Source organism: Hesperophylax consimilis, chromosome 10 (genome assembly GCF_061612785.1).
Source record: "Hesperophylax consimilis isolate HC1 chromosome 10, BYU_Hcon_1.0, whole genome shotgun sequence".
Classification (NCBI taxonomy): domain Eukaryota; kingdom Metazoa; phylum Arthropoda; class Insecta; order Trichoptera; family Limnephilidae; genus Hesperophylax; species Hesperophylax consimilis.
In genome coordinates, this window is record NC_142845.1 from 18496594 (window position 1) to 18522595 (window position 26002).

Sequence of the window (26002 nt, forward strand, 5' to 3'; positions counted from 1 at the left end):
ACAATTATAATTCATCTAAATCCTTAGAAAATTACGTAACTATATTTAACGGCGTATTTCATACTTAGAAAGTCACTTAGTAGCATTGCTCAACCTAGTTGAATTGTTTCTTATTGATCTTGTTAGGGTTTTTTTTTTATCCGCCCCCTACACTGGCAAATCCGCTACTACTGCACTGAACTAAATCTGAGAATTTTAGCACCACCCCGGAGGTCTTCTGCTGAACGCAGGGCATGTTCCAAGTTTTTTTCCCTACCATAATAAATCTAAGCACTTGTTTTTAAATCAGTTGTCCAACATCTGGTAATTCCCTATGTCGTGAGATCAACTGAAAAATTCTTTCCCACCATAATAAATCAATAATAAAAAAAAATTATCCCAGGGCAAGTTCATCACACAAGGTACCAAAAATCGAGAAAAATATTTCAAAGCAGCCTTCCTGAAAATATTTGCAAAATATAAGAATCTCATCTTAAAAATATTGATTTTTTTTTTCAACTAAAGATCTTCTTATAAATTATCATATCATATCTTATAGCTTATTCTTAGCCCCCCACCCAAACGTTTTAGGGTCATATATGACCGAGTGTTTATATTTTATAAAAATATTTTTATATTTTTTTCTGTCATGCGGAAATACGTATTTTTTTTAAGTTAGAAAGAGAAATAATAATTCTTTCTAGCTTGCCTTAAATATTTACGTCAGATATTTCCCACAGACTCGCTTCTTCATTCATTCTAAGCGTCCTTTTCTTCATCTTACTTATTACACTTACATGAACCTTGCATTCTTTGAGAATTTTTTATATTTCGCATACAATCGTATTTTTTTTTTATTTTTTTTTTATGTGACACCTCACAAGAGTGTCCCTGCCTGTGCAGTGCACAGACAGGGGAACTATGTCACCACCCGGTTGGGCGGCGTTGTGAGGCGGAGTAAGGTAGGGGCTGTAGGAAGGGATTTGTTAATGCGGGCCTTGAAGAGACTCGGATTATAGGAGGGAGGAAAAACAGATGCCGGTAGCTCGTTCCACATACGAGCCGACTTACACAAAAACGAGTCGTAAAAACGGCCCGTTCTCATGAAGCCAACGTCAACCGTGAACGAGTGTTCAGTTCGTGTCTGTCGAGTTTCGCGCACGTGCACCGGTGCATCAGGGATCAATGCTGCTAGCTCCTTGGAGCAGGCTGCATGGAAATACCTGTAGAACAGACACAGCATGCCTACATTGCGTCTATGCATTAGAGAAGGCAATCGGTCTGTTAACAACGGATTGTCAATCAGACGGATCGCTCTCCTTTGCACAGACTCAAGCAGGTTTATCAAGTATTTTGGGGCACCAGCCCAAAGGTGGCTCCCAAATTCAATAGTTGGGCGGACTTGAGACTTGTACAGGGTCAGCAGCTGGTCACTGTTGAAGAATCTCCTAGCCCTGTACAAGACGCCCAACTTTTTGGAGGCCTGATTTACTCGGGCTTCTATGGATCCCCGATACTTGAGCTGGTCTGATATAGTAACTTCAAGCATTTCAATGGAGTCTTTATTGGGGAGAGTGCTCCCATCAAATTGCACCAGACAGTCATTGATCTCCCTCTTTGCCGAAATCAGACACGCTTGGGTTTTTGAGACGTTGAAACTGACCAAGTTGGCCTTACCCCAGGCACGAACCATCTCTAGGTGGTGGTCAATTTTTCGCTTCAAAACTTCCCGAGCTGTTCGGACATCATAGGTGGAAGGGGGCCTGTCAAAAAGATAACCCTCGTGAACGGTGCTGTCATCAGCGTAGCAGTGAATTGGTGCACATTCGACGAGATCGTTGATGTGCAATAAAAACAGCGTCGGAGACAGCACAGATCCTTGTGGCACCCCCGCATTGATTTGGTGCGGTGAGGAAGAAGAGCCGTCAACCACGGTTTGAATTGTTCTTCCCCTCAGAAAGTCCGCAATCCAACTATGCAGGGTTGGGTGGATCCCATACGATGGTAACTTCCCGATAAGCGCCCGGTGCCAGACTCTGTCAAAGGCTTTGGAGATATCCAACCCTACGGTTTGGGTTTCACCAAAACGTTCCATGTACCGCCCCCAAATATGCGTTACATATCAGTAGATCGCCTCACGATCGATTTCGACGAAATCCATATTGCCGATCGCTTAGGATATTGTTATTCTCGAGATATGTGAGCAATTTGTTGTTAACCACCCTTTCTAATACCTTCGAGAGTATGGAAGTGATGGCTATGGGGCGGTAGTTAGAAGGGTCGGAGCGGTCCCCCTTTTTTGGGATTGGGTGGACGATTGCCTTTTTCCAAAGATCTGGCACCTTTCCACCTTTGAGAGAGAGCCTAAATAATTTCGCGAGCACTGGAGTCATTTCTGCAGAACACCTCTTGAGGACCAAGGCAGGTATTCCGTCCGGCTCACAGGCTTTGTCGACTTTCAGCTCGTTCAAGACTCGGAGAACCTCTCTGTTCCAGATCTTCGGTTCCTCCATTTGAAAACCGCAGTGTGGAATGGAAGGGGGAGTCTCTCCGTTATCTTGAAGAGTTGAGTTTTCCGCGAAAATTTTGCCTAATAATTCAGCTTTCTCGCGGGCTGAGTTAGCCAGCCGACCATCAGGCTTGGTCAGAGGTGGGAAAGTGGTTCTGCAGAAATTTCTTCCGATCGAGCTAGAGAGTGACCAGAAAGCACGGCTACCAGTGGGGCAGTCGGCCAGCTTTTTCGCAATTCTCTGGTCGTGATCGCTCTTAGCTCTATTTAGAACTCTCTTACAATCCCTTGCCCGTTTTCGGTATTCCGAAAGGTTATTCATGGAGCTAATCTTCCGGAGTGTATTAAAAGCCGTATTTTTGAGTCTGACAGCTTCAGCACAGCGATGGTCAAACCAAGGTTTTGTGCCTGCTCCAGAGGATTTGACGGAGAAGGAAATCCATTGCTGATGTGATTACTTCTCCTACCTCGCGTGCACAAATTGATGGGTCCTCGGAGCTAAAGCATACAGTACTCCAAGGAAAGGCGCCGAAGAAAGACCGCATGCCTTCCCATTTTGCTGCCCTGTAGTGCCATACCTTCCTCTTTACATGTTTGTCGGGTTGACGGTTCATGGAGGATGGGACAGAGGTGGTAATCAGGCAGTGGTCAGAGGATCCTAAGGGCGCTGTCACCTCCACTCTGTACCCGAGTGGCTCACTAGTGAGAAACAAATTGAGTAGGTTGGCTCGATGTGATGGGATGTCTGGTATTCTGGTCGGAGATTCTACGAGTTGGCTTAGTCCATGGATAAGGGCAAAGGATTCCGCAGATCTACCGGCAGAGTTTGTTGGGCCCGAGAACTTCAGCCATTGTTCATTATGAACATTGAAGTCCCCCAGGATTACAAACTCGGCCGATGGATAACGGGGCAAGAGAATAACAGTGTCACTGAAGTATTTAAACAACTCAACAGTGTCTGATTCGGCAAGGTTTGGTGAGCGATATAGGCACGCATAAATTCTCATCATACCGGTGAGATCCACACGTACCCATAACACTTCGTGTTTTGCGCTCTCGATATTTGCGAGACGAGCGCAGCTGATGTCAGCACGGCTGTAAAGGCAGACACCTCCTTTTGGCCTGAAAAGGCTTTCCAGATGATATCCTGGGCAGTTCAGATAGGAGGTATCTGGGGGCTCGGCAATCTGTGTTTCCGTAAGGAAGAGGAGATGGGGATTTTGTGAAAGAAAGTGGTGGTGGATGGGAGTTAGGTTGGTGTGCAGACCGCGAATGTTAGCGAAATTCACCTTCATCTTCGGTCCACACTGAGGACTCCTACTGTTCGCTGTCGCTGAGTTTATATTAATTTGTTGTGAGTTCATAGTTTTTAAGTTTGTTTTATTTGTTTGTGGGATTTAGGATGGGTTGGGAAGGATTAGGTTAAAAAGGTTGGGTGGGGAGTTGGAGAGTGGGGCAACTGGATACACCAAATGTAAGGTATGTTCTTCTGACTGCGGTTCCAGGCAATGGGCAGGAGAGTCCAGCTGTGGAGGTCGCCCAGTGCGCCCCAAACGCTGGATGCTGGGTCCTCACCGGTCACGAACCGGCACAACATCAGCGGCAGGGTTTTTTCGCTGGCTGATGGGGCAGTCCACCCTTGGTCGTGAGCCCAAGGGTCGGGCCCCTGTACTATCCAGCGGCCAGGACAGCGATAACCGGTTTACTGGATCTCCCTCAACCGGCCTCTCCCAGCCCGGCCCGCCCCGCAGTAAGTAGGCTGACTCATTCATCAGTGTGATCCAGAACGCACAACCCTCCATGAGCCCGGGCACTCCTGCTAAGTCACCAAACGTAGCGAACCACTTTAGGTGACCTGTGGCAGAGGTGTTGGTAACCCAGAGTATGGTTCCCGGGGCGGCGGTACCCATTGACCACCTCCCAAATTATAGTATATGGTTATGGTTTTACCATACACAAGCCTTGAGGATATTATTTCTACAGCATTCAGTCTACTTTACTGCTTACTCTGCCAGTTTCTATGCCTCACTGCCATACATCAGGGTCAGTATCAGCACTCCATTGTGTACTGCTAGCTTCGCTTCTTTTCATATTTTTTTATTAGATCCAACCAGATTAAGTTTTTTATTTCTGTAGTTTCCTGCATTTACCCTCCTTTTAATATCTCTATCGGCCTTTCCACCTCTTGTAAACATACTTCCCAAATGATTTTCAAGTATTCAATAAATATTTAATAATATAAAAAAAGTATGTATTTTGAGTTTTTACAACCATCACCGTAAAACGCTAGATGTAAACTTCCCTTCTGTATATTAGTTTGTGCTTCAATGGAAGAGCATAAAAAAGTGTTGATAAATCACTTACACTAACAATTAAAACGATACATTTGATCAACTATTTTAAAATATATATACCTATCTGAATCCCGTTCAGATATTGAGAGTTTTATTTTGTACATTTTGAAACTTCCATCTATCTTGATTAACTGTCAATTTGGTTCATAGTTTCGCCTCTTTATCTGACAGCTCTCGACCAACACGTTGAACAATAATTATTACGAATATTACACTGGCCATATATAAATGATAATGGATGAAAATGTATAACGTATCGCTCTCACCTGCCACCGCGGCCGCTTTGACAAGACAACTGTTTAACCATTAGTATCGAAGTAATTGGATTTCCATATAAGTATTGATATAATTACTAATCTGTGTCAACTTCCAGCACAATACATGAAAGGAAAGATATCGGGAAACACAAAACAGAATAATTATAATAAGTGGTCATAACAAGAAATGTATCGAGTAGTCTATTGACTGTATTCTGAATTGGGTGGTCACAACACTCATTATTTCTGGTAACGAACCAGAATAACAGCTAAATCCATTCGAAGCAACTAATGTACGCACCGCTTCGTTCTGAGTGGTTCTCTATCACCATGGCGTTACAGATAGATGTATGACAGTGTCATTCACCTTCGAACGGGGGCAAAACCTATATTTTTATAGAATATCTGTGATGTTCCCGGCGTTTTCCGGGCTTTACGCTTCCTTTTATTTTCAATATCAAATGTGCAAAATTATACCAAAAAGTATCAAAATTCTACTTATCCAACTTGTTGAGCTAAAAAATTGGCCTTCACCTCCGAACTATTTTTTAAATATGCTCTCCTGTACTAAATATAATAAATCTTATAAACTCTATGTTTAAAGGTGATATTTTTTTAAATCTACTCTTGTATTGGATTAATATTTGGTAAGATTATACTTATTTTGGATCAAGTTATCTAATAATTATATTAATGTGAGTAAATGGAGATATAAAACTTACATAAAAAAAATAAAAATAATCTAATCTAATCTTCATCTAAGATACAAAACAGTTGAACATTGGTCATTCTTAATGGCATAATTTGTATTTACGTACATAATATATGTATAACGAAAAAAATAATTTAGTATGATATGCCTCAAAGCATCCACATCGCGTTTTTAGAACATGGTTAACGATCCCAGAACCACTGGCCATTTTGAAAAATTACTATGACGCCGTCTTACTAAATTTACTTTTTGATTATCAGAGAAAAACTTTACCTACGTATTATTAATTATACTACGAAATAAATGCTTCATTATCTGTAAAGCGATCGGCATTTAAAGTTTGAGTTTAAGACACAGCGATACACCCCCGGTGGGCCGGCAGGGTTTGATGCGAATGGGTTAAGGGTGAGAAAAGGGGTTCAGGTCGTTTTTAGAAATTCATGTAGATTCTCATTTCCCTTGTTTAGAAGGTTAAGTCTTTCAAATTGTTACGAGTATCAATCTCAGAATAAAACTCTAGATTTGTATAAAAACAAAGCCACCTCACGACACACTCTTCTTTATATATGTATAAGAGAAGAAAGAGATAGATAGATGTATTTTCCATAATACGAATATACGGATCTTATATTCTGTCACGGAGGTTATAAATTTCATCTGCGATGGTAGTAAATTAATTTTCACGTAATTCTAGATAATTGATTGCAATTTCTAAAAGCTTAAGTAAGCAATATTCCCATACAAATAAACATTAAACACCTTCCCCAAATGTATCGTAACTTACGTAATAAAGACTGTGCATGAAACCAATTTTTAAATTCACAGCCTCTTTTGAATTTTGCCGTGAATTGCTTTACGGCCTCTTTGTTCGACCGCTGGCCTCTGGGGTCTGGGGGAACTGACAGTTCTGAACATAAACTGTTTGTTTATTGTAATTTATTGTTTTTCGAAACAGAAAATTTTACGTTACTTGCAACACTTTCCGCTGACATGTAACATGTAATGATAGGTTTTGTACATTATTGGTACTAGCCTTCAAATGGATTTATGACGTTAGAAATTTGGAATAGCGTGGAGAAAAAGGCTTGTAAGTTGTAAGGCCTAATTTCAAAAATTTGGTTACGTGGCGAAGCTATTTTCATCAATATTCAGAGAAGTTTAATTCTCACTTGAAATTAAAAGCATTTACACTTCATTATGTTATTCATTATTATCTATGCGTCATAAAACCATTGAGTATATTTTTTTTAAAGAAATCAAATATTCCCGGGTTTCGAATAACCTGACAATATTTGAAAATCTCCTACCACCACCGCAGTAATCGGAAAATGTTGCTTGTGTTGTGATGGAGGAGCCAGCCGAGGAATCGAACTCACTACGCATGGGTGGAACCCAAACGCGATGCCAACTCAGCCACTGACCAGTTATATAAATTTAGTCTATATTCCTTGCAAAATCAGTGTAAAATATTGTCCAGTATGGGAAGTAGGAAAGGTGTGTGGCTGCAGTCGTTGTCGCCCGAATCCTTCCAACCGCAAAATAACTCAACAAACGGAGTCGCCGGTGTTCGCCCGCCGTGCCACGGCTGGAGAATTTGAGTTATCTACGCGCCAAAGTGCCTCTCTCGTTTTTCAACATCAAAAGCCAAATTATACGATTGCTGATTACGGAAAACCCCTATTTACCGATGAAAGGTTAAACCATTGCTATTCCTATCCTGTTCAATATGACTTGTACAATATTTCAACGTGCTTATCGACATTTTTGAGTTACCGCTGGAGACATGTGCCCTGCGAACACTTGTAACCGACCAAATCCCGTGGTTTCTCTTAACAGATGTTAAGTTATTAATACAACGCCAATATTAGCTCTATCTGTACCTATACTTCAATGCATAAAACCAACAAGATGCGATTTTTGTGTTTCTACCAACGGACTACACACATTTTTTTTTTATTTACTCATGATTCATAACCAAATTACGTAGCATGTTTTAGAATTGTATTTTCATATTCATCGCGGTCATATAAATGTCAGAAGATCAAATATTAGCCGTAAATTTGTCATCTTGCAATATATTTGGTACCCCCTAAACATTGGATATTATTTCAAAAGTATAACTAATTCAGATAATCGATAATCAACCGTTATCTAATCGAAATTAATTAACCAACTAATAGCAATCTTTTAATCTATAATAATCATTAGTTTAATTTAATTTAAATTTAAGTGCGGGCATTGAGTTTCAAGTCAATTTTTTTATTAAATAGAGCAATGAAAAAAAGTATTAAAATATTAATTTAAACACGCAATCTGTCACATCTCAAAATACAACTCAATATTACTGCACTGGCCTCCAAATCACGACGCAAAAATTATATTTATTCTCCATTGAAGCGATTTTTAAACTGTTCTATATAAAGTTTACCATTTATATATTTATACACTAGCGTAACTCTTAACTCAAATAACTCTTAAATTAAAACAACTTGGAATTTATTGAATATGAATAATTTCACGTATAATCAACTGAAACCAGTATCTTTGATTATTTATTTATTTATTTATTTATTTATTTAGACGCCGTAAAAGGCTTTTACAATATACATGATTTATGTTTACAGTGGTTCACAGGAGCGAAACAGTATTATGTTAAACAGAATAATTACTGAGAAATTATGTTGAAAATTAAACAAGAATAACATCTGGTATACAGAGGTACAATAGCATTTTTATTTTCAATCCGTACAGTAGTTTAGTATTGAGGCTATTGTTACCTTCAATATTGAATTTGGTTGAATTTGCTGAGAACTAAGAGTTAGCTCTATTGAATCAGGGCTGTCAGTAAGACATCTCATAACAATTTTGGGAAAAATTATAGTTTTGATTAAGTATATAAAATTATTAGATAACACTCTTCTGTCTGATATCTGATGTAAGTGCATAGTTTAGGTTCTGTGATAACTTGCAGTTGAACACATCTACTACTTCTGAGAAAGCATTGCCAACTGCATGCAATCTAGGTATAAGCGAGTTTCTAAATGACTCAGTCCTGATATTGTTATTGAAATTAAAAAGAATTTTGGATCGAGTAGTTCTAGTGGGTATATGGAAGGTAATTAGGCTTAATATATCAGGGCTGTCTATAATACCATTGACAATTTTAAAAATAAAAGTCAAATCGGAAATAAGTCTTCTATCTGAGAGTTTAAGTAAGTTTAATTCTTTCATCAAGTGATTGTAATTTATTGATTCTATAGGTAGACCGAGTTTATAGTTAATGTATCTTAGGAATTTATGCTGAATTTTTTCAATAGAGTTGGAGTGGATTTTAAAGTAAGGACACCAAATAGGAGAATTATATTCGATTTGACTTCGAACAAGTGAGGAATATAAGATTTTTAGTGTTGAAATATTTTTAAAGTCTCTGCCATTTCGGAGAATGAAGCCGAGCATTTTTAATCCTTTGTTGGTGACTGTTTCTACATGTGAAAGAAAGTTAAATTTTGAATCGAAAATAATGCCGAGATCGTTAATTTCACTTACAGAGGCGAGAGAAACATTATTAATTTTGTATTGATAGTTAAGGGGTTGTGTTGTTCTAAAAAATCTTATAATGTGGCATTTACTAATATTGAGATAAAGTTTGTTAGTTTTGCACCAATCTTGAAGTTTATTTAAATTTAATTGAATTTGAATACAGTCATTTATTGTTTTTATAATTTTAAATAGTTTAAGGTCATCGGCAAAAAGTAGCACTTCAACATTTTTATCAAATACAGTAACAATATCGTTTATGAAAAGGAGAAACAGTATTGGGCCTAAATGTGACCCTTGGGGTACACCGCTAGTAGCTATGAATTTGTGTGAAAGGTTAGAATTATTTTTTACTTGTAGATTTCTATTTGTTAAGTAGCTTTTTATCCATTCCAATAGTTTACCCTCAATTCCGATTTGACTAAGTTTATTGAGAAGAATTTTATGGTTAACTTTGTCAAACGCTTTTACAAAGTCTGTATATATTGAGTCGACTTGGGTTTTGTTTTCGAGTGAACATGCTATAAAATTTACATATAAGGAGAGATTTGTTAGTGTGGATCTGCCTGGCATAAATCCATGTTGATTAGTTACAATGATGTTGTTAATATGTATGGAGATTTCATCGAGGATAAGTTTTTCAAACAGTTTGGGGATAGTTGAGAGCATGCAGATGGGTCGGTAATTAGTGACATCATGAATATCGCCTTTTTTAAATACAGGTGTTAGATAGCAATTTTTTCCATAGGTCGGGGAAGCAGCCATAATTTAATGATTGGTTAAATATATGACATAGTGGATTGGCTATTATTGATGCACAGTTAATTAGAAAGGCAGGACTAATTTTGTCAGGACCCGCTTTTTTCTTTAAGTCGAGTGTTTTTATTTTGCGTATAACATCAGGAACATTTATATGTAAAGCGGGAATGTGGACCGATTCCTTTGGATGAAAGGGTGGAAGTTGAACATTTGGGATATCATTATCGTAAACATTTTTGAAGAAGTCGGCAAACAAATTAACGATGTCATTAGTATCACTACTACTTTTCCCTTCGAAATACATGTATGTTGGTAGGCTAGGTTTGTTTTTTCTTAGTGAGTTTACATGTGTAAAAAAGTTTTTGGTATTTGAAGGAATAGACTTTTCTGTGTTGAGTATGTATGTTTGATATAATTTTTTGGAGAGCTTTTTACAGTCAGTTCTATATTTATGAAATATTTTGTAGTCTGAGATAGAGTTGCTCTCTTTGAAATTTTTGTGCCAGATTTTTTTGTTAATTATTAAGTGTTTTAAGTCATTATTAAACCATTTGGGGAACTTTGATGGTTTGAATTGAATTAAGGGAACATATTTTTCAATAGCCGTGTTGATGATGGAGTAGAAAGATTCAAGATTTTGGTTAACATTTGTGTTTTTGTCTAAAAAGGACCAGTCTGTACTTTCTAAGTATTTTGTTATGAGTGGATAATCTGCCCTTGCAAAATTGTATGAATATTTAGGAACACTATTAGAGTAAATGTTTAGGAAGTTGTTAGTAATGGTGATGTTTAAGGGAGGATGGTGGGAATCTTCGGGAAGAAGGGGGTCTATGGATTTACATAATTTTACTGAAGGATCGCTACTAAATGCAAGATCTAGTAAATGGTGATTAGAGTTGTATACGTTATTAATTTGTTTAAGACCTAGGAAATTTGACATATTTATAATTTCACGAGCATTAGCAGATGTATTAAAATGAGTTGTTGAGTTATCGCTATGGGTAATCCAGTCTATATTGGGAGTATTGTAGTCGCCGATTAGCAGCATTCTAGCTTCCGGATATTTGAGCTTGAGGGCCTCTACATCTTCAATGTGGTTTACGTAAATTTGTGTAATTGATCCGGGAGGAATATAAACACATCCAAGAATGAATTTTCCTAGGTTCGTCTTGAGTAGTAGGAAAATTTGTTCTATATTTTTGTGTTTGCATTTTAGCCTGGATGAAGTTATAGATTTGGTGACTGATATTAATACACCTCCTCCTCTTGATTTGGTGCTGGTGGCGGTACTTCTATCTAAGCGGTAGGTGTTGTGTGAAGTGAAGCCTAGTTCTTCTGTGTTAAAGGACGGATCCAACCAAGTTTCAGTCAGGAAATATATATGAAAGGGATGGATTGGAATCGATGATCTTAGCTCATTAAGTTTTGTGCGGCAGCCTCTGATATTCTGATAGTAAGCCATGATAGGTTTTAGTTTTTTGAGTTACTATTTACAATAACAGGTTTATTATTTTTGTATTTTATTGTGAGTCCAATCTCACCATCTTTGGTTCTTTGTTCTAGTGTTAAACGTAGCTTGGTGAGATAGTTTCTTTGAGCTGGGGTTTGGTCTGAATAAATTTTAATACCGGGGTATTCGGTTATGTTGTTCTTTTTCTTCAGTATGTCTATGGCTTGGATGGAACTGTCTAGGATGACTTTAAGAGGTCGAGGTTTGTCAGGTTTTGTGATTCCCAGACGAAAAGTTGTTATGTTGGCTCGGGTGATGGATGAGTTAAGAGTTGTTAGTGTGGTTAAGATTCTCGTTGTATCAACAGTATTTTTTTCTATATGGGAACTGGCTGAGCTTTCAGGGAAGTTAAAAATAATTATGTTTTTTGACCGTTTTTTCCTCTCTTCGAGCTCATCGGCAGCTTCACACATTGATACAGTTGATGAGTTTGTGGATTCTTGTGATGAGTTTGAATCTATCAATTTTGAAGAGACCATGTGCTCGTACGACTTGACCTGTCCCTCGAGAATTCCAACTTTTACACCTACATCCAACATAGTGCCAGAGAGGTTGGACAGTTTATTGAGTAGTTTGGTCATCTGATCTTTAGTTAGTTTTAAAGCGGGATCCGTTATGTTACTGTATAGAGCACTAATTTCTTCTTTCGCTTTATTGATATAAGAAAGAGAATCTGTGGCACTCATCTTGCAAGTTGGAATTTATAAAATTATTTTAATTTTATTTTATATAATATAGCGGTGACAACCCTGCACTTGAGTTGTCTGTGACAAGTTAGATGGGCAATTCACTTGCACACTTCGATACTCTGAATGTGTATGTCAGTAGTACTTCCTTCTGTATGGCGTTTGTTTGTGTGTGTCTAATGCGCTCTGGTGACAGTTGAGATTTGAGATATTAAGTTATAAATAAAGAGTTACCAGTTAGGCAGCTGCAACTATTATTTCACTGTTTAAGTTTAGATTTTAGTTGAGTTTTTGTAATAAAAATCACTACATAGATTCCTTAGATTAATGTTTACTGTTAAATTTTGTGGAGCAAAAAAAGTATGTGTTCACTGTGACACTTGGTATTGTTGTATTATAATGTTTCACTATTTAAAAAAATAACAATTAACAATATCAACTTACTTGCTAATCTGAATATAGATTAGTTAGATTCTTTCGTAAATTTACTTTTAATGAACGTTTATTTTGACTTTAAAAAATATATGTGTAAACTACACTTTATTTAAGCATTAGGTGTTTTTTTATAATTCGTAAACTTAGAATCTCTAAGAATTCAACATTAAATTAAAAATAAACCTTGTGCATAATACAATTTACATGGAATTGCAATGTTTTGGAAAAACCAAAAGTGTTGATCAAGCAGGTACTACAGTTGTACACTTTCTAGCATGTCCATGTTTCAACGACGGGAGTCTAAACTAAGATCGAGACCAGAATTTTAATTAGCTACCTACTACTAGTGACATTCATTTCATGAACGCGAAATTTATGTACGGAATGCTTTCTGTCATCAAGATAAAGTTGACTGATATTTTTCTGGTACCGATTTCACTCTAATGATGATTCTAGGAAGAGAGACTTTATATGAAAGCATTGATAGAGATTTAAGTGAATAAATTATCCTCCTTCCTATGTAAAAAAAATAATAATTAAAGCATAAGAAAAAAACGAAGTGTTTTTCGTTGCTTCCTATGTTCAGCAACTCAATGCGAAGTGATTTTGAAAACATCCATAGAGCAACCTCACAACGCTTCACTGTATCCTCCCCTTACTATTAAATTTGTCGTTAGAGAGAAAGTGCTTATAAGGAGCGTTCACCGCCACGACTATAAACGACAACTGACCCGAAAATCTCGGTTTAAATGGATTTTTAATTGAATTATTTTTAGCAAATTCAAATTTAAATTTTGTGTTAAGACCAGAACACGCGAGTCTGACGTGGGCGTGTCAGGCGCCGCCACTGTATGAGCAATACGCTCATAAATTCTCACTTACCAAATCTTAACGCAGTTAAAAAGTATTTTGAAAAGCAGAGTTGTGCAATGATTACCGGCAGGAATATATGTCAACGGAAACAGGAAAAAATCAACCGGTAAAAACGAAGTATTTTTTACTATAATACCTACTCTATTTTTTTTAAGAGACGTATATTTTTTTTTTCTTGAAAATTGAACCTTCCTTCCCAAGAACTGGCTCTTAACTCCAAAGAACTTTTAAAATGTCTTTTAATACTTGAAAAAAATTATTTGACTGAGGATTGGGTAGGACCGACATTTATTTCGTATGTAATTTGTAATACGTACCAATGTAATTTCTACCAATTTCAGAGAAATGTGTATACGTACACATGTTATGCGTGATTACTACAAAAGGGTGATTAAATGACGTGTCATCAACAACGAGTCAATCTGCCGAGCTTTACCTCGATCAGATCTCGGGAAGTGGGTTAATTTTCACTTCCAAGATTTGCATTAATTAATTCACGAAAAAGTGAAATTCAAATATGTAGATATATTTAAAAATCAAAATAATTACACCATTTTTACATCAAGCGGAGTTTGTAGGAACCAATGTCTTGGTGATATCAAAGCAACCAATGAAAGTTTACCAAAAACGAACAACTAGGGGAAGATTGATGGAGACGTATTAGAAGAATTTGAAGCACCCTGTGACTTTGCAACTTACGTGACGGATACGAGGACGGTTCCGTAGGTTGTTTCAAGTTATTCATATCCTGCTATTATCTATAGAAGAGAATTTCCCTACTGATGAATAAGATGACGGATTGCCGAGGGTGCTACGAAAGTCTGGACTGGCCGTAAACACATCCCAATAAGATGGCTATTAATAATCGTTATAGTTTTTTCAGAAGAGCGAAACAGATTGTTTATACTTTTATCCAGCCATGTCGTCGTTGATGATAACGATCTTCTAGAAACTCCTAGAAACAGTAACAACCTACCATAGTTATTTATGCCAATGAAGCAAAACTAATGCATGATCATTTCTCTTTGAGAATTTCAAACAAAACCCAAATGCAAATCAGTATTATTATTTGCATAATTCATTACTAATACAAGGATAAGAGATGTGAGAGTCAGATCTTTTGCTAACTTTTTGCTGGTTGCATCATTAATTTTCGAAAATGGCAACAGGAAGTGGAAGACGGACCGCAATCGTGCAATGTCAACGGACAACGGTTGTATTGAATTGGAAATTCTTTTCATTGACTTCAAAGCGAAGTGGTCACATACAACCTTCAGAATCAACTGAGCACGAACAGTGACCAGACGGTATCAAACACTTTACACACTCCAAACAGGTAGTATGTGAAATAGTTCATAATATACCACAGATGAATTCTAAGTACCTTCTATTCACAAAGCTTTTTTCCTGGTGACACGTAACAAGTGCAAGTAGTTTTACCTAGCTACCTCATTTTGTTATAACGTGTACCACACACCATGCAATATGCTTTACCAAATTTAAAAATAACACGCTATTTACAATGTCGTTAATTTTAAATGAAACACGAAAAAGGTTTGGACAATAAAATATGCATGAAATAATTATTTGAAAATTTAGGAACGCCTGCTTATTGGATTGTTTAGAACAGCGATCAATAAAACCGATAAATATTGACGTTTTTCAAAATAAATCAGTTTCAAAATCTAAATTAGGCCACACACCCGAACGAGGCGTAACGCTACAAATATGTTAATCTATGAATGATCATGAATCTAAAGCTGGTAGAACAACGTGGATTAGTGATTTCTCTCCAAGTATGGGAGAAGTAAAAACTATAATTAAAGTAGTGACCAAAACTCAGAGTTGAGAACGACTTGCAGGTCGCTAGAAATGCGCGCGTTCATGTATCCATTATTACGAGTGCACAACACGAGAAGTTGAATTATGAGCGTGGTTAATTCGACCACTTGCTTTAATTGTAGTACAAATGTTTTCTTATCATTAATTTAAATTTTTCATCTAGCAATAAAAAAATCACTTGACTTTTTCATATGATTTTTTTTTAAAAATTAAACTCTGGCTCATACGATATGATGAAATATTTGACCAAAGAAATGTTACCTCAATGACCATTCCTTTTTCAAACTTTCTTAAGTCATATTTAAAATAAACTTGTAGTTCTGTGAACAGTAGACCTCAAGTCCAAAGCAGCATGTTTTTCATTTTATTTTCTTTAATACTAATATTTCCTCTGAAATCATATCATTTTTAAGTACGTACTTAAATAGGTACCTACTTAATTAGAAACCATATATTTCATGTAACATTTTTTATTTATTTATTTCATATTAGCTGACGTGTAGCCGGCTTTGCTCAAAGACTTATTTACTTTCTATAAATATAACATGCATGTATAATAATAATAATAATATTTTTTATTCCAGGATGTGGGGAGGTTAGTGCAATCCCACACGTCCCATATATATGTAAGCCTTCCGGAAGAAATTTTCTAAATGATAGTGAAAACCTTATCAAAATCTGTTAGTTTAGAAGAACTAAGCGCACAAACAGATTGACGCGGATAGCGACATTGTTTTATAATATTATTTTTTCCAAATAAAGAATTGTACAATTTATTGAAAGAAATGTCACTAACTCAACGACCATTCATTTTTCAAACTTTCTTCAGGTAGATAGGTAACATAATATTATTGAAAAAATGCAAATTAGAAAGTCCAAATAAACACAAGGAAATACTTTTGATAAAATAATCTTAAATTACTGAACCATAAAAACTGAGTGCAAATTGAAACATGTTAAACACGTTTAAAACACGTAAAACTAAAATATTTTACACAAGACAAAATAGGAAATCGTTAAATAAATTACGAGAAATCGTCCTTGCAGAACTTTTGACACATCAGAACATTGTAAGACGAAGATAAAACCACATCCAACTAAAGAGAGGAAGTTAATAAGCCTCGTAAAAATGATCAACTGTCAGATTCAAACAAAATGGTGATTGTCTTCTTCTTCTTCTTCGATGGCGCTACAGCCCATATCGAGCTTTGGCCTCCTGCAACAGTCGCCTCCAACTCCTCCTGTCCTCAGCGGCTGACTTCCAGTTTGTCACCTGGAGAAGCTGTGCTGCATCCCCTCTTACCTCATCTTTCCACCTCAGTCTGGGTCTTCCCACTTTTCTCTCTCGACCTGGGTGACCAGTCAGAATTCTTTTTGGGACGCGTGTATCCGGCATTCTCTGTACATGCCCAGCCCATCTCAGCCTGAGGAGTCTCATGTGTGCAGAGATGCTAGGGGCCTTATATATATCGTACAATTCTATATTGTATCGGATACGCCACTGTTCGCCCTATTTCACGGGTCCACATATTCTTCTCAGCACCTTTCTTTCAAAAGTATCCAGCATTTAGCCATCTTTACCGTCAGTGTCAGCGCCTCACATCCATATGCCAATACAGTTAAATGGTGATTGTAAAAGGGGCAAATTTACTAAATTTACCTATTAATAAGTAATACATTATTTACTTAATTTTATAAGATTTATTATATTTATTTGCTTATTACTATTGGTATTTACCTATTTTAATTTTCTTATTGTCACCCTTTAATTGTAACTGATAAGCCAACATACGTAGGTACTTTGTAATACTTATTTGGTCAGTAGAATTCTACTGTTGCCAACTTTGAACGCACTGACTATTGACTTATTATTATTAGTTAAATTTTATTATTTTTTTTATTTTAATTATCGTTATTTTTTCATGATAATTATTCATACCATCCCTCTTGTCACAGTCAGAATGGTCACCCTATAATTTTAACTTATAAACGAACTTAGGTACTTTTTAATACGTATTTGGTCAATAAAATGTTATTTTTTTACAACTTTGAACGTACTACCCACCGGTAATTTTAGTTTGATTAACTGTGGTGTTCATTTTTGTAATAATTTTTTCGGTCTATAATTTTAATATCGTATTAAGTAAACATGTCTGTTTATTTATTTAATCTAATTGTAAAGCTGTTCATCTCGACACAATGATTCCCTAGCGAGATGAGCAGCTTATGATATCATTATGATGTACCATTATTTTAATAGATAAAGAGACTGTTATTTCTAGAAAAATATAACGTTTTTCCCCTATCTTAATTTACTGTCTCCAACTAGTTTTTATTATATTGAATATGGGGTGACAACACAAGCTGACGTGTCTAGGGGACTGGCTGAGGTGTTCTGTATTTCTTGCAATCCGTAGCGAATGGAACAGAACATGAACACGCCTCCGAAACAGTTACAAATCAATCCAATGGTGCTATATTAGGCGTACCACCAATAAATATACTTACGTGTCACGACGTTAGCGTTCCGATGTATATGGAACATGACGCAATGTGGATCATGCTCATAGTAAATTCCATACTCTTTCACAAACCATACCTTAATCGGAGGTCGCGAATCTAAACGGTATGAATGAAGAATTAATATCTATGCCTGATGAGTTATACGATCTTACGAAACAGCTCAATTCTCAGTAAAAGTCGCTCGTCAGATAAAACCTGTAACGTTTTTTTGTATATCAAATGTTGGGAATCTCGATGTTGGTATAGCTTTTCTCGGATTGAACAATGAATCATCATATTTCAGGAGAAGTTGTATGCATGGAACTGACAAAGAAAGGATGAAAGTAGATTGAATGCTGTTGAAATAAGATCCCTGAGGGGTATGTGTGGTAAAACCTTGTATGATCGTGTGAGGAATGTGGAGATCCGTAAAGAGTGCAAGGCTGATGTAAGCGTAATGAGTGAGATCAAGAAAGGGACGCTTAAATTGTTTGGGCATGCAGAGCGAATGAGCGAAGAAATAAATGTAAGGAGAATATAAGAAATGTGAATGGTAGCAGAAGTCGGGGACGCCCGAGGAAGACACGGCACGACCAAGTGAATCAGATACTTGAGTCGAGCCATGTCAAGAGTCAGAATAATATAAGAGTATGTATGAATGTGAATGAGGCAAGAAGTGTGTGCCAAGACCGAGTTGTTTGGCGGTCCGTCCTCTCTGCCTACCCCTGCGGTGAAACGGCGTGATGGTTAGTTAGTTAGTTAGTTAGTCGTAGACAATTTCATCCTGACAATAATTGACTTTCTATTTTCAGGCATCTTGATAACACCGTAAGCAAACAAACATTGTTTGTTTTTATAACCATTGAGACTATGGCATATCCAATTGAGCTGTAAGGATGTATTGATGCTGTAAGGATGGAGGTAGTGGGGAGGAGAAGAAGACGGGAAAAGGGAAGAGAAGAGAGAACCTGGCTGTTTGGAACTATTCACCAAACACGGCAAAAGTCTTCTAGTGGTTTATTTTTTGGGTATCACGCCGTGTTGCGCTACCTCCTTGTTTAGCAAACGTTTCGGACAGCATTACAATGTCCATCGTCAGGACAGATATGTAAATACATCCTCCACATCTGTCCTGATGACACTGTAAGACTGTCCAAAACGTTGGCTAAATAAGGAAGTAGGGCAATATGGCATAATACCCAAAAAAACAACTATGATGATTTTGGCCGTGAAAATCATATCTGACGGCAAAAGCTATTTAAGCAACACTTCAATGCTGAATGCTGGTCTTACACCAGAGCGATACTGGGAAAATATTCCACATTCATTCATTCATTGTTCCGATTCAGTACAATTAATGAAATTTACTTGTCTGACGTTGAACAAAGCACTGAATCTAGTTATTAAACAAAACACCAAAATCTGATTATCATTTGTGTTTTATGGGTTTGTTCCAACTGTTTATTCATGTAATTAAGACCATTCGAGGCATTAAAGATTTGCAAGTGTTAGAAGAGTACGGAAAATAAGGCTTGTGTTTACTTATTGCCTACTATTTCCCTAGAGACCTTTGAAGATTTCACCAACTGGAACGGTGTTATTCATAATTATTTCATTCGCGTTTATGCGGTATATTTCACACGATGAATCAGTATAAGAATACCACTTAATTAATTATTTTTTTGAATCACTTAATTAAACCTTAATTTAAAGGCGAAGGTACTGTACATTATTAAAAACTATATATTTCAAGGCCGATTAATAATACGAGTAATAAAAGGGATTTAAGGTATGAATTCAATGCTTGGGTCTGTTATTGTTTTGTTGATGTTCTGATATGGTATTAAATTTATGTCAGTAAAAACTACCAGCATTGCCAGATTCCGTTAACAATAACAATTGCTCATCTTTCGAAGGTGTTACTACTTAAAAAGAGCTCATCATTCGATGCCCCTGATGTAATCACCATAATTTTTTTTTCAAAGTTATACTGGCTAGATTCGCGTTTAGAAGATGGTACTCGTAGATTAATGCAATTGTTTCTTGAATTGGTCAGAGTAATGAAGTAAAGCAAGATATAGTGGTACTTTTAATACCGACAATACTACGAGCTATTAAAGAAAATTGACGTTCGTTTTGCTAAAGCTATTCGTCCGGACGTCCGTCCTTCTGGGAAACTGTAGACACTCTGGACACGAATTAAGTGTTGGCTTGCTTTACACCATATACACATAGCGACACGTGCAGGCTAGCAATACTGCAATTCCAAAAGATGCATGATAAAATTTATTTAATAATCTTTGAAAAAATAAACTACGTAATCACGCGCTTGAATAAGGTTCTACTTCGTTTACTGCGTTCGAGTTTTTAAAAATATCATTATCATTTAATTGAGCTTTATTTACAGGGTGGGTCTAGGCGTTGCTATGTTCTCTAGCTTTTTCTGGGGCAACCAACTGGATATCTTCTCTATGGAATTGTCTATGATTTTATATCTGCATGCATTCTGCATAATTACCACATTTGAATTATTATAATATTGTTAAAAATTTTCAACACAACTTAACGTTGATAATATTATTTGTTGAGCTTCTCAATATTCAGTGAGAATTAGTAAAAAATGTTAAAAAAAGAGACTTCAATAACTTAAGTATTATACTATTCTAATACACGTAGTTGCTTCTGTTCAAGGATTTAACATTTCCTCATTCCGCACTTTTGGCTGGCAGACCAGAGCCCATTACATTAAAGATCGCTCATGTGTGTGACCTTGCTTATCGAATTTAATTAAATTTTTAATTAACAAACCAATACTAAGAGCAGCTTAATTATTATAAAAAATTTACAACCACGCCCGAGAATAAAACTTGTACAACTGATTTCCAATTTTTTGTTGATTCATAACAATATCACGAACCCCTGTAGAGGAATGCGATACTTTGAAAGCTTTGTCTCACTGAGAAAGCTATACTTCTAGTAGGTAGAACTTTCTATGTTAAACAGTTGGTAATTTGTATTGTTGATATGAAGGTTTTTTTTTCCACAAGACCACTTTTAGTTTCACCCATTGGTAAGTATGCTTGAACTTTTTGACACTTCAAATTTTAGTTTCTAGTGGTTAAATATCTATTGAAATTAAACTTAAATTGGAAGTCGATTGAATGCTGGATAAATATTGCTTTTAGTGTTCCACTGTGGTCACTTCAAATTATTTGTCTAATATTATTTGCATATAAAATATATAGGCACGCGTATCTGCTAATACCAAACTATGTATTTATTAATAAGGTTCTTGTGCGTATGTAAATTTTTGTAATTACTTTCACGTTAATTTGTGGAACTAACTCGCCACGTTTCACAATTCCACGGAACCTGCTCGAGAGTCGGAATCTATCACCCATTTTGATTATTCGATTTTCAGGGACAGTGAATAATTATAAATACGGTGTAACAAGGAACTATTAGTAAAATATTATGTAACGAAAAATTGAAGGTTTTAAAAATACTCAGTAACCGTTTTCTCAGTTACAAACCTTAGTTCATTCCAAAAAAGTGTGCGAAGTTCTCTGGCTTCAGATTTTTGCTACATTCATGTAAAAAATCCAACGAAGGTTTGAGGTCTCGATTCTCGACGAAGTCATTCCACTTGAACAACGAGTGGTTTGACCCACTCGTTGCTCAAGTGGAACGATTTATGAAGTTTGGCGTATGTACCTTTGACGAGACTCAGGAATGATTATGTCGAGCAATGTACGTACTTTCGACTGCGATTACGAGCGGCCTGTATTGGAGAATCGATACCCTGGCCGATCTGAACGTAAGTCAATTAATTTGTACACTGTAAAAAATGAGTATTTCTAATTTATCAAGAACTCTTTTAATAATTGGTGATACAATTAACGAATGAATTAACAGGTTTCCTGGTAAACTTTCGATAAAACAAGTCAAATGCGCGTGTTCCGATGTCAGAATATATCATGACGAAGTGAAAAAATATTCATATTTTCATGTATACCGTGTATATTTCCGTAACTTATTAAAAGTTTACTAAAAAACCTTTTATTCATTCATAAGGCCTAAAATCACGATTTTAACCAGATAACCAATAATTTGAAGAGATTTTTAATAAATTACGAATATTCATTTTTCTCCGAGTACAATCTCAATTCTCAATTACTTCTGTTGAAATTTGGAGCCATCAAGATGAATTGTATACAAGATGAAGGCCTATATTACGTATTTATTAAAATAAACATTGTTTTAATAGACACGAAATTAAAATATGGACTTCGTCTGCATCAACAATTTCTCACAAGTTATTAGTAGGTACCTACCCATTTATTGTTTTGATTTTTACAATTCTCCGGTTGGTATTCCAATATTTTTTTTAATATGTTACCTACGTTATTTTCACGAACCGTTGAATCAGTACATCTTTGATCACAACATTTACAGATTAAATGTTTACTAATATAGACGATAAAGGCAGTACTAGCGTTGAAGGCAAAAGGCAAACTCACCAACAGCTCCCCAGTCCGGATGCGCCCTGTTGTTGAACCAGCCATCGTATCGCTGTTTCTCTGTGTGACTGTGTAATGTTTCTGAAAAATTAAAATAAAACTTTATTAAAACAATATTCACTGTTCAAAAAATTACATATTATGAAAGACAATTTTTCCATTTTTATTTAATTTATTGTTAGAAACATTTACAGAGTGTTAACAATTATTTCAAGAATGAAAATAACATTAGGATGTGCGTAGATGTTAACATTAATTAAAAGTGTTCACAGCATGCCTGAATCAAGGTTTACTTGTTACCAGGTGGAAAAGCTAAAGTGAAATAACACATATAATAATGATAAGCACAATAAAATAAAATAAAAATTTCATGTACTCTAAAGTATATAAAAAGAGAAGAAAGAAAAGACATATTTTTTAGTTCAAGTACTTCTGTTTACCATGAAATTATATTAGCTTATAGCTAATAAAATTAGCACACGTTTTCAAAATATACGAGGCTGTTTATAATGATGTCTTTATAGTTACATTATACAATCTACACATTTAAGATACTGGATTGAAGTTGGTAATATTTTTACTGAATAACTCAAAATGAAATGTTTTATAACTCCTTTATAACGTCTATAGGAACTTTAATGGGAATATTACTTAGACAATGAGTGGTTTCAAGCGAGTTGTGACAGATTGTATTATTTTTTCTAATGTAAGGAAATTAAATATTGTTCCCAGTGTGCATACACTATTTCTGATTTATAATTTTTAATATTGAGAAGGTGAATATAAAAAAATATCAGTACACGCGCCTCGCAATATGATGATTTATAGAATTTACTGGATTGACGACTGGTGGCTGATTTCCCAGAAGAAGCGGTCGAGTTCAATAGAGGGCGATGGAACTTGGAATAAATTCTATTTTTGCTGAAACATTCTTGAGTTCAATAGAGGCCAGCCTCAACGTAGACTGTGACAATTTAGTTGATATTATTACAGAATCAGCACATACTTTACATTTGGCCATTTTATTGTTTTCATATTTATTGTATTTGCAGCCTTCATGACAGATATCTACATAATCATCAACTGCTTAGATTGCTCTATACGAAACATACCAACACCATCATCTTTTATAACATCTTTTATATCTAATATAATTAGTGGAATCAACTTTCATCTCGAAGTAAAATACGCATCATACTCGAATTATCAGAACTCACAATCTACTATACAATATATTAATAAAACACTGATTAACAACACAGTAATTTACACTTTCGTTTTTAACTTTTTGTTTGCAGACTTTTCGCAAAAGAACTACGGGTTCACCACCACACATCATAGTAAATTTAATCATAATTATGTTTCAGTTACCTTTGGATAATTACAATGATTCTGTAATTAGCATTAATATGAATATAATTCGAGATCTGGAGAATTTAAACAACTATAACTGGGACTCATATAGTCTAAAAATCATACACCAGAATATTAGAAGCATATCAAATCTCGATGACTTTACAATTTTTCTGGATCAATTTAATTCATCTTTCGATGTTATAATATTAACCGAATGCTGGTTAAATAAATACTACACCGTAAAATCAATCCACAATTACTCTGAATATCACACCACAACCAACCTCAACAAATCCAGTGGAATTGTCATCTACATCAAGGACGGAATTAAAGCTCATGTAGAGGAAATTACTTTAGCACAATCAAACTGTATGAAAATAGTATTGAATAATAACATATGCATATTTGCCATTTACAGATCTCCTTCCTTCATCAATATTGACCCCTTCCTTTCTTCATTGCAAGCAATTTTAAACAATGCGAAAAAATTTGAACAGCAAATTATAATGGGAGATTTAAACATTAACACTATCCCTGACTACCACCGTCAATCAATCGATTATCTATGTCTACTCACGGAAAATGGTTTCACACAGACTATTAACAGCTTTACTCGTGAACAGGGCTCGAGTAAATCCTGTCTTGATCACATCAATGTAAAAAATATTAACTTTATTGACACTTTTGTTATACACTCAACTATTTCAGACCACTATACAACATCTCTTTGTCTTAAAAACAAGCCTCCCACTTCTTCGAAAATTAAATACGTTGCTAAAACTAATTTCAACAAGTTAATTGAGGACTTGAGCGCAGAAAACTGGCTAAATTTTCTAGATAAATCAGACACTGACTTAGCAATGAAAGAATTTATTATCAAACTACACGAGTATATATCAAAACACACAAGTAATATAACCGTATCTAATAAACAAATTAAATTCACACCATGGATCACCCTGGGGCTAGTTAAATCGATTCACAGAAGAAATCATCTTCATGAAAAGGCAAAAACATATCCTGAGAATTTGATATTACAATGTTATTATAAAAAATATAGGAATTTGTGTAAGAAATTAATTACATCGGCGAAAGAAAATTATTATAAAAAACTCATTTACGAAAACAACTGCAATCCAAAACGTTTTTGGGATACCTTTCGCAACATAACCAAATCCAAAATCAATAAATCTTCTGAAATAAAATCGCTATACATTAACACATCAAACTCTGAAGTCCCCAAAGATATGGCAAACTTTGCAAACAGTTACTTTTCATCTGTGGGTGACACACTTGCGAAAAAAATTCTCGATAAGTGTAAGAAATCACAAACCGCTCTCGCCAATTTAACTATCCCTAGGATCGGTCACAAAATAGACTCAATCACAACTTCAACTAACGAAGTCATGAAGATAATTGACGACCTTAAGTCATCAAATGCATGTGGTCCCGATAAGATTTCATCAAATCTTCTAAAAATCATTAAAGTATACATAGCCATACCGATTGCGTTCATTGCGAATCTAAGCTTTAAATCAGGGAAATTCCCTAACCATTTAAAGCAGTCAATCGTCATTTTGCTGCATAAAAGTGGGGACAAATCACTGATACATAATTACCGGCCTGTTTCCTTGCTCAACTCTGTCTCTAAAATTATGGAGAAAATTGTAAAGAACCGTCTCATCCTCTATCTCGAAAATAACAACATCCTTTCTAGTAGACAATTCGGCTTTCGCAAAGGTTTAAGCACTGAAAACGCCATCGCTAATTTGACAAAAATTATCTCTAATAATCTAGATAAAGGTAATAAATGCATTGCACTTTTTTTAGATCTAGCTAAAGCGTTCGACACTATCTCGCACAAAATTCTGCTGAATAAACTACAGCGAATTGGGATACAGGGTCAAATTTTCAAGTGGTTTGTTAGTTACCTAGAAAACAGGAGCCAAAGAGTGGATATTAACGGTACTCTAAGTGATCCAGCCAATATTAAATATGGCGTACCGCAAGGAAGTACACTAGGTCCCATATTGTTTAATGTTTATATAAATGACTTATGTAATACTTCATTTGCAGACCACATTATTACATTTGCTGACGATACAGTTCTTTTATTCGAAGGCAAAACCTGGAATGAGTCTTGCATTAAAGCTGAATTTGGCATAAACAAA

The 26002-nt window shown here is 35.7% G+C and overlaps 1 protein-coding gene across 3 annotated transcripts in view; it reads right to left on the minus strand.

Moving 5' to 3' along the window:
- Duox (dual oxidase) overlaps window positions 1-26002 on the minus strand; it is a 211724-nt gene that overhangs the window by 86298 nt on the left and 99424 nt on the right. For all 3 annotated transcript variants that reach the window (XM_089636693.1, XM_089636691.1, XM_089636692.1), the window contains exon 3: window positions 22476-22556. In XM_089636693.1, coding sequence (XP_089492819.1) covers window positions 22476-22556 — 81 coding nt within the window. The remainder of the gene's footprint in view (window positions 1-22475; window positions 22557-26002) is intronic.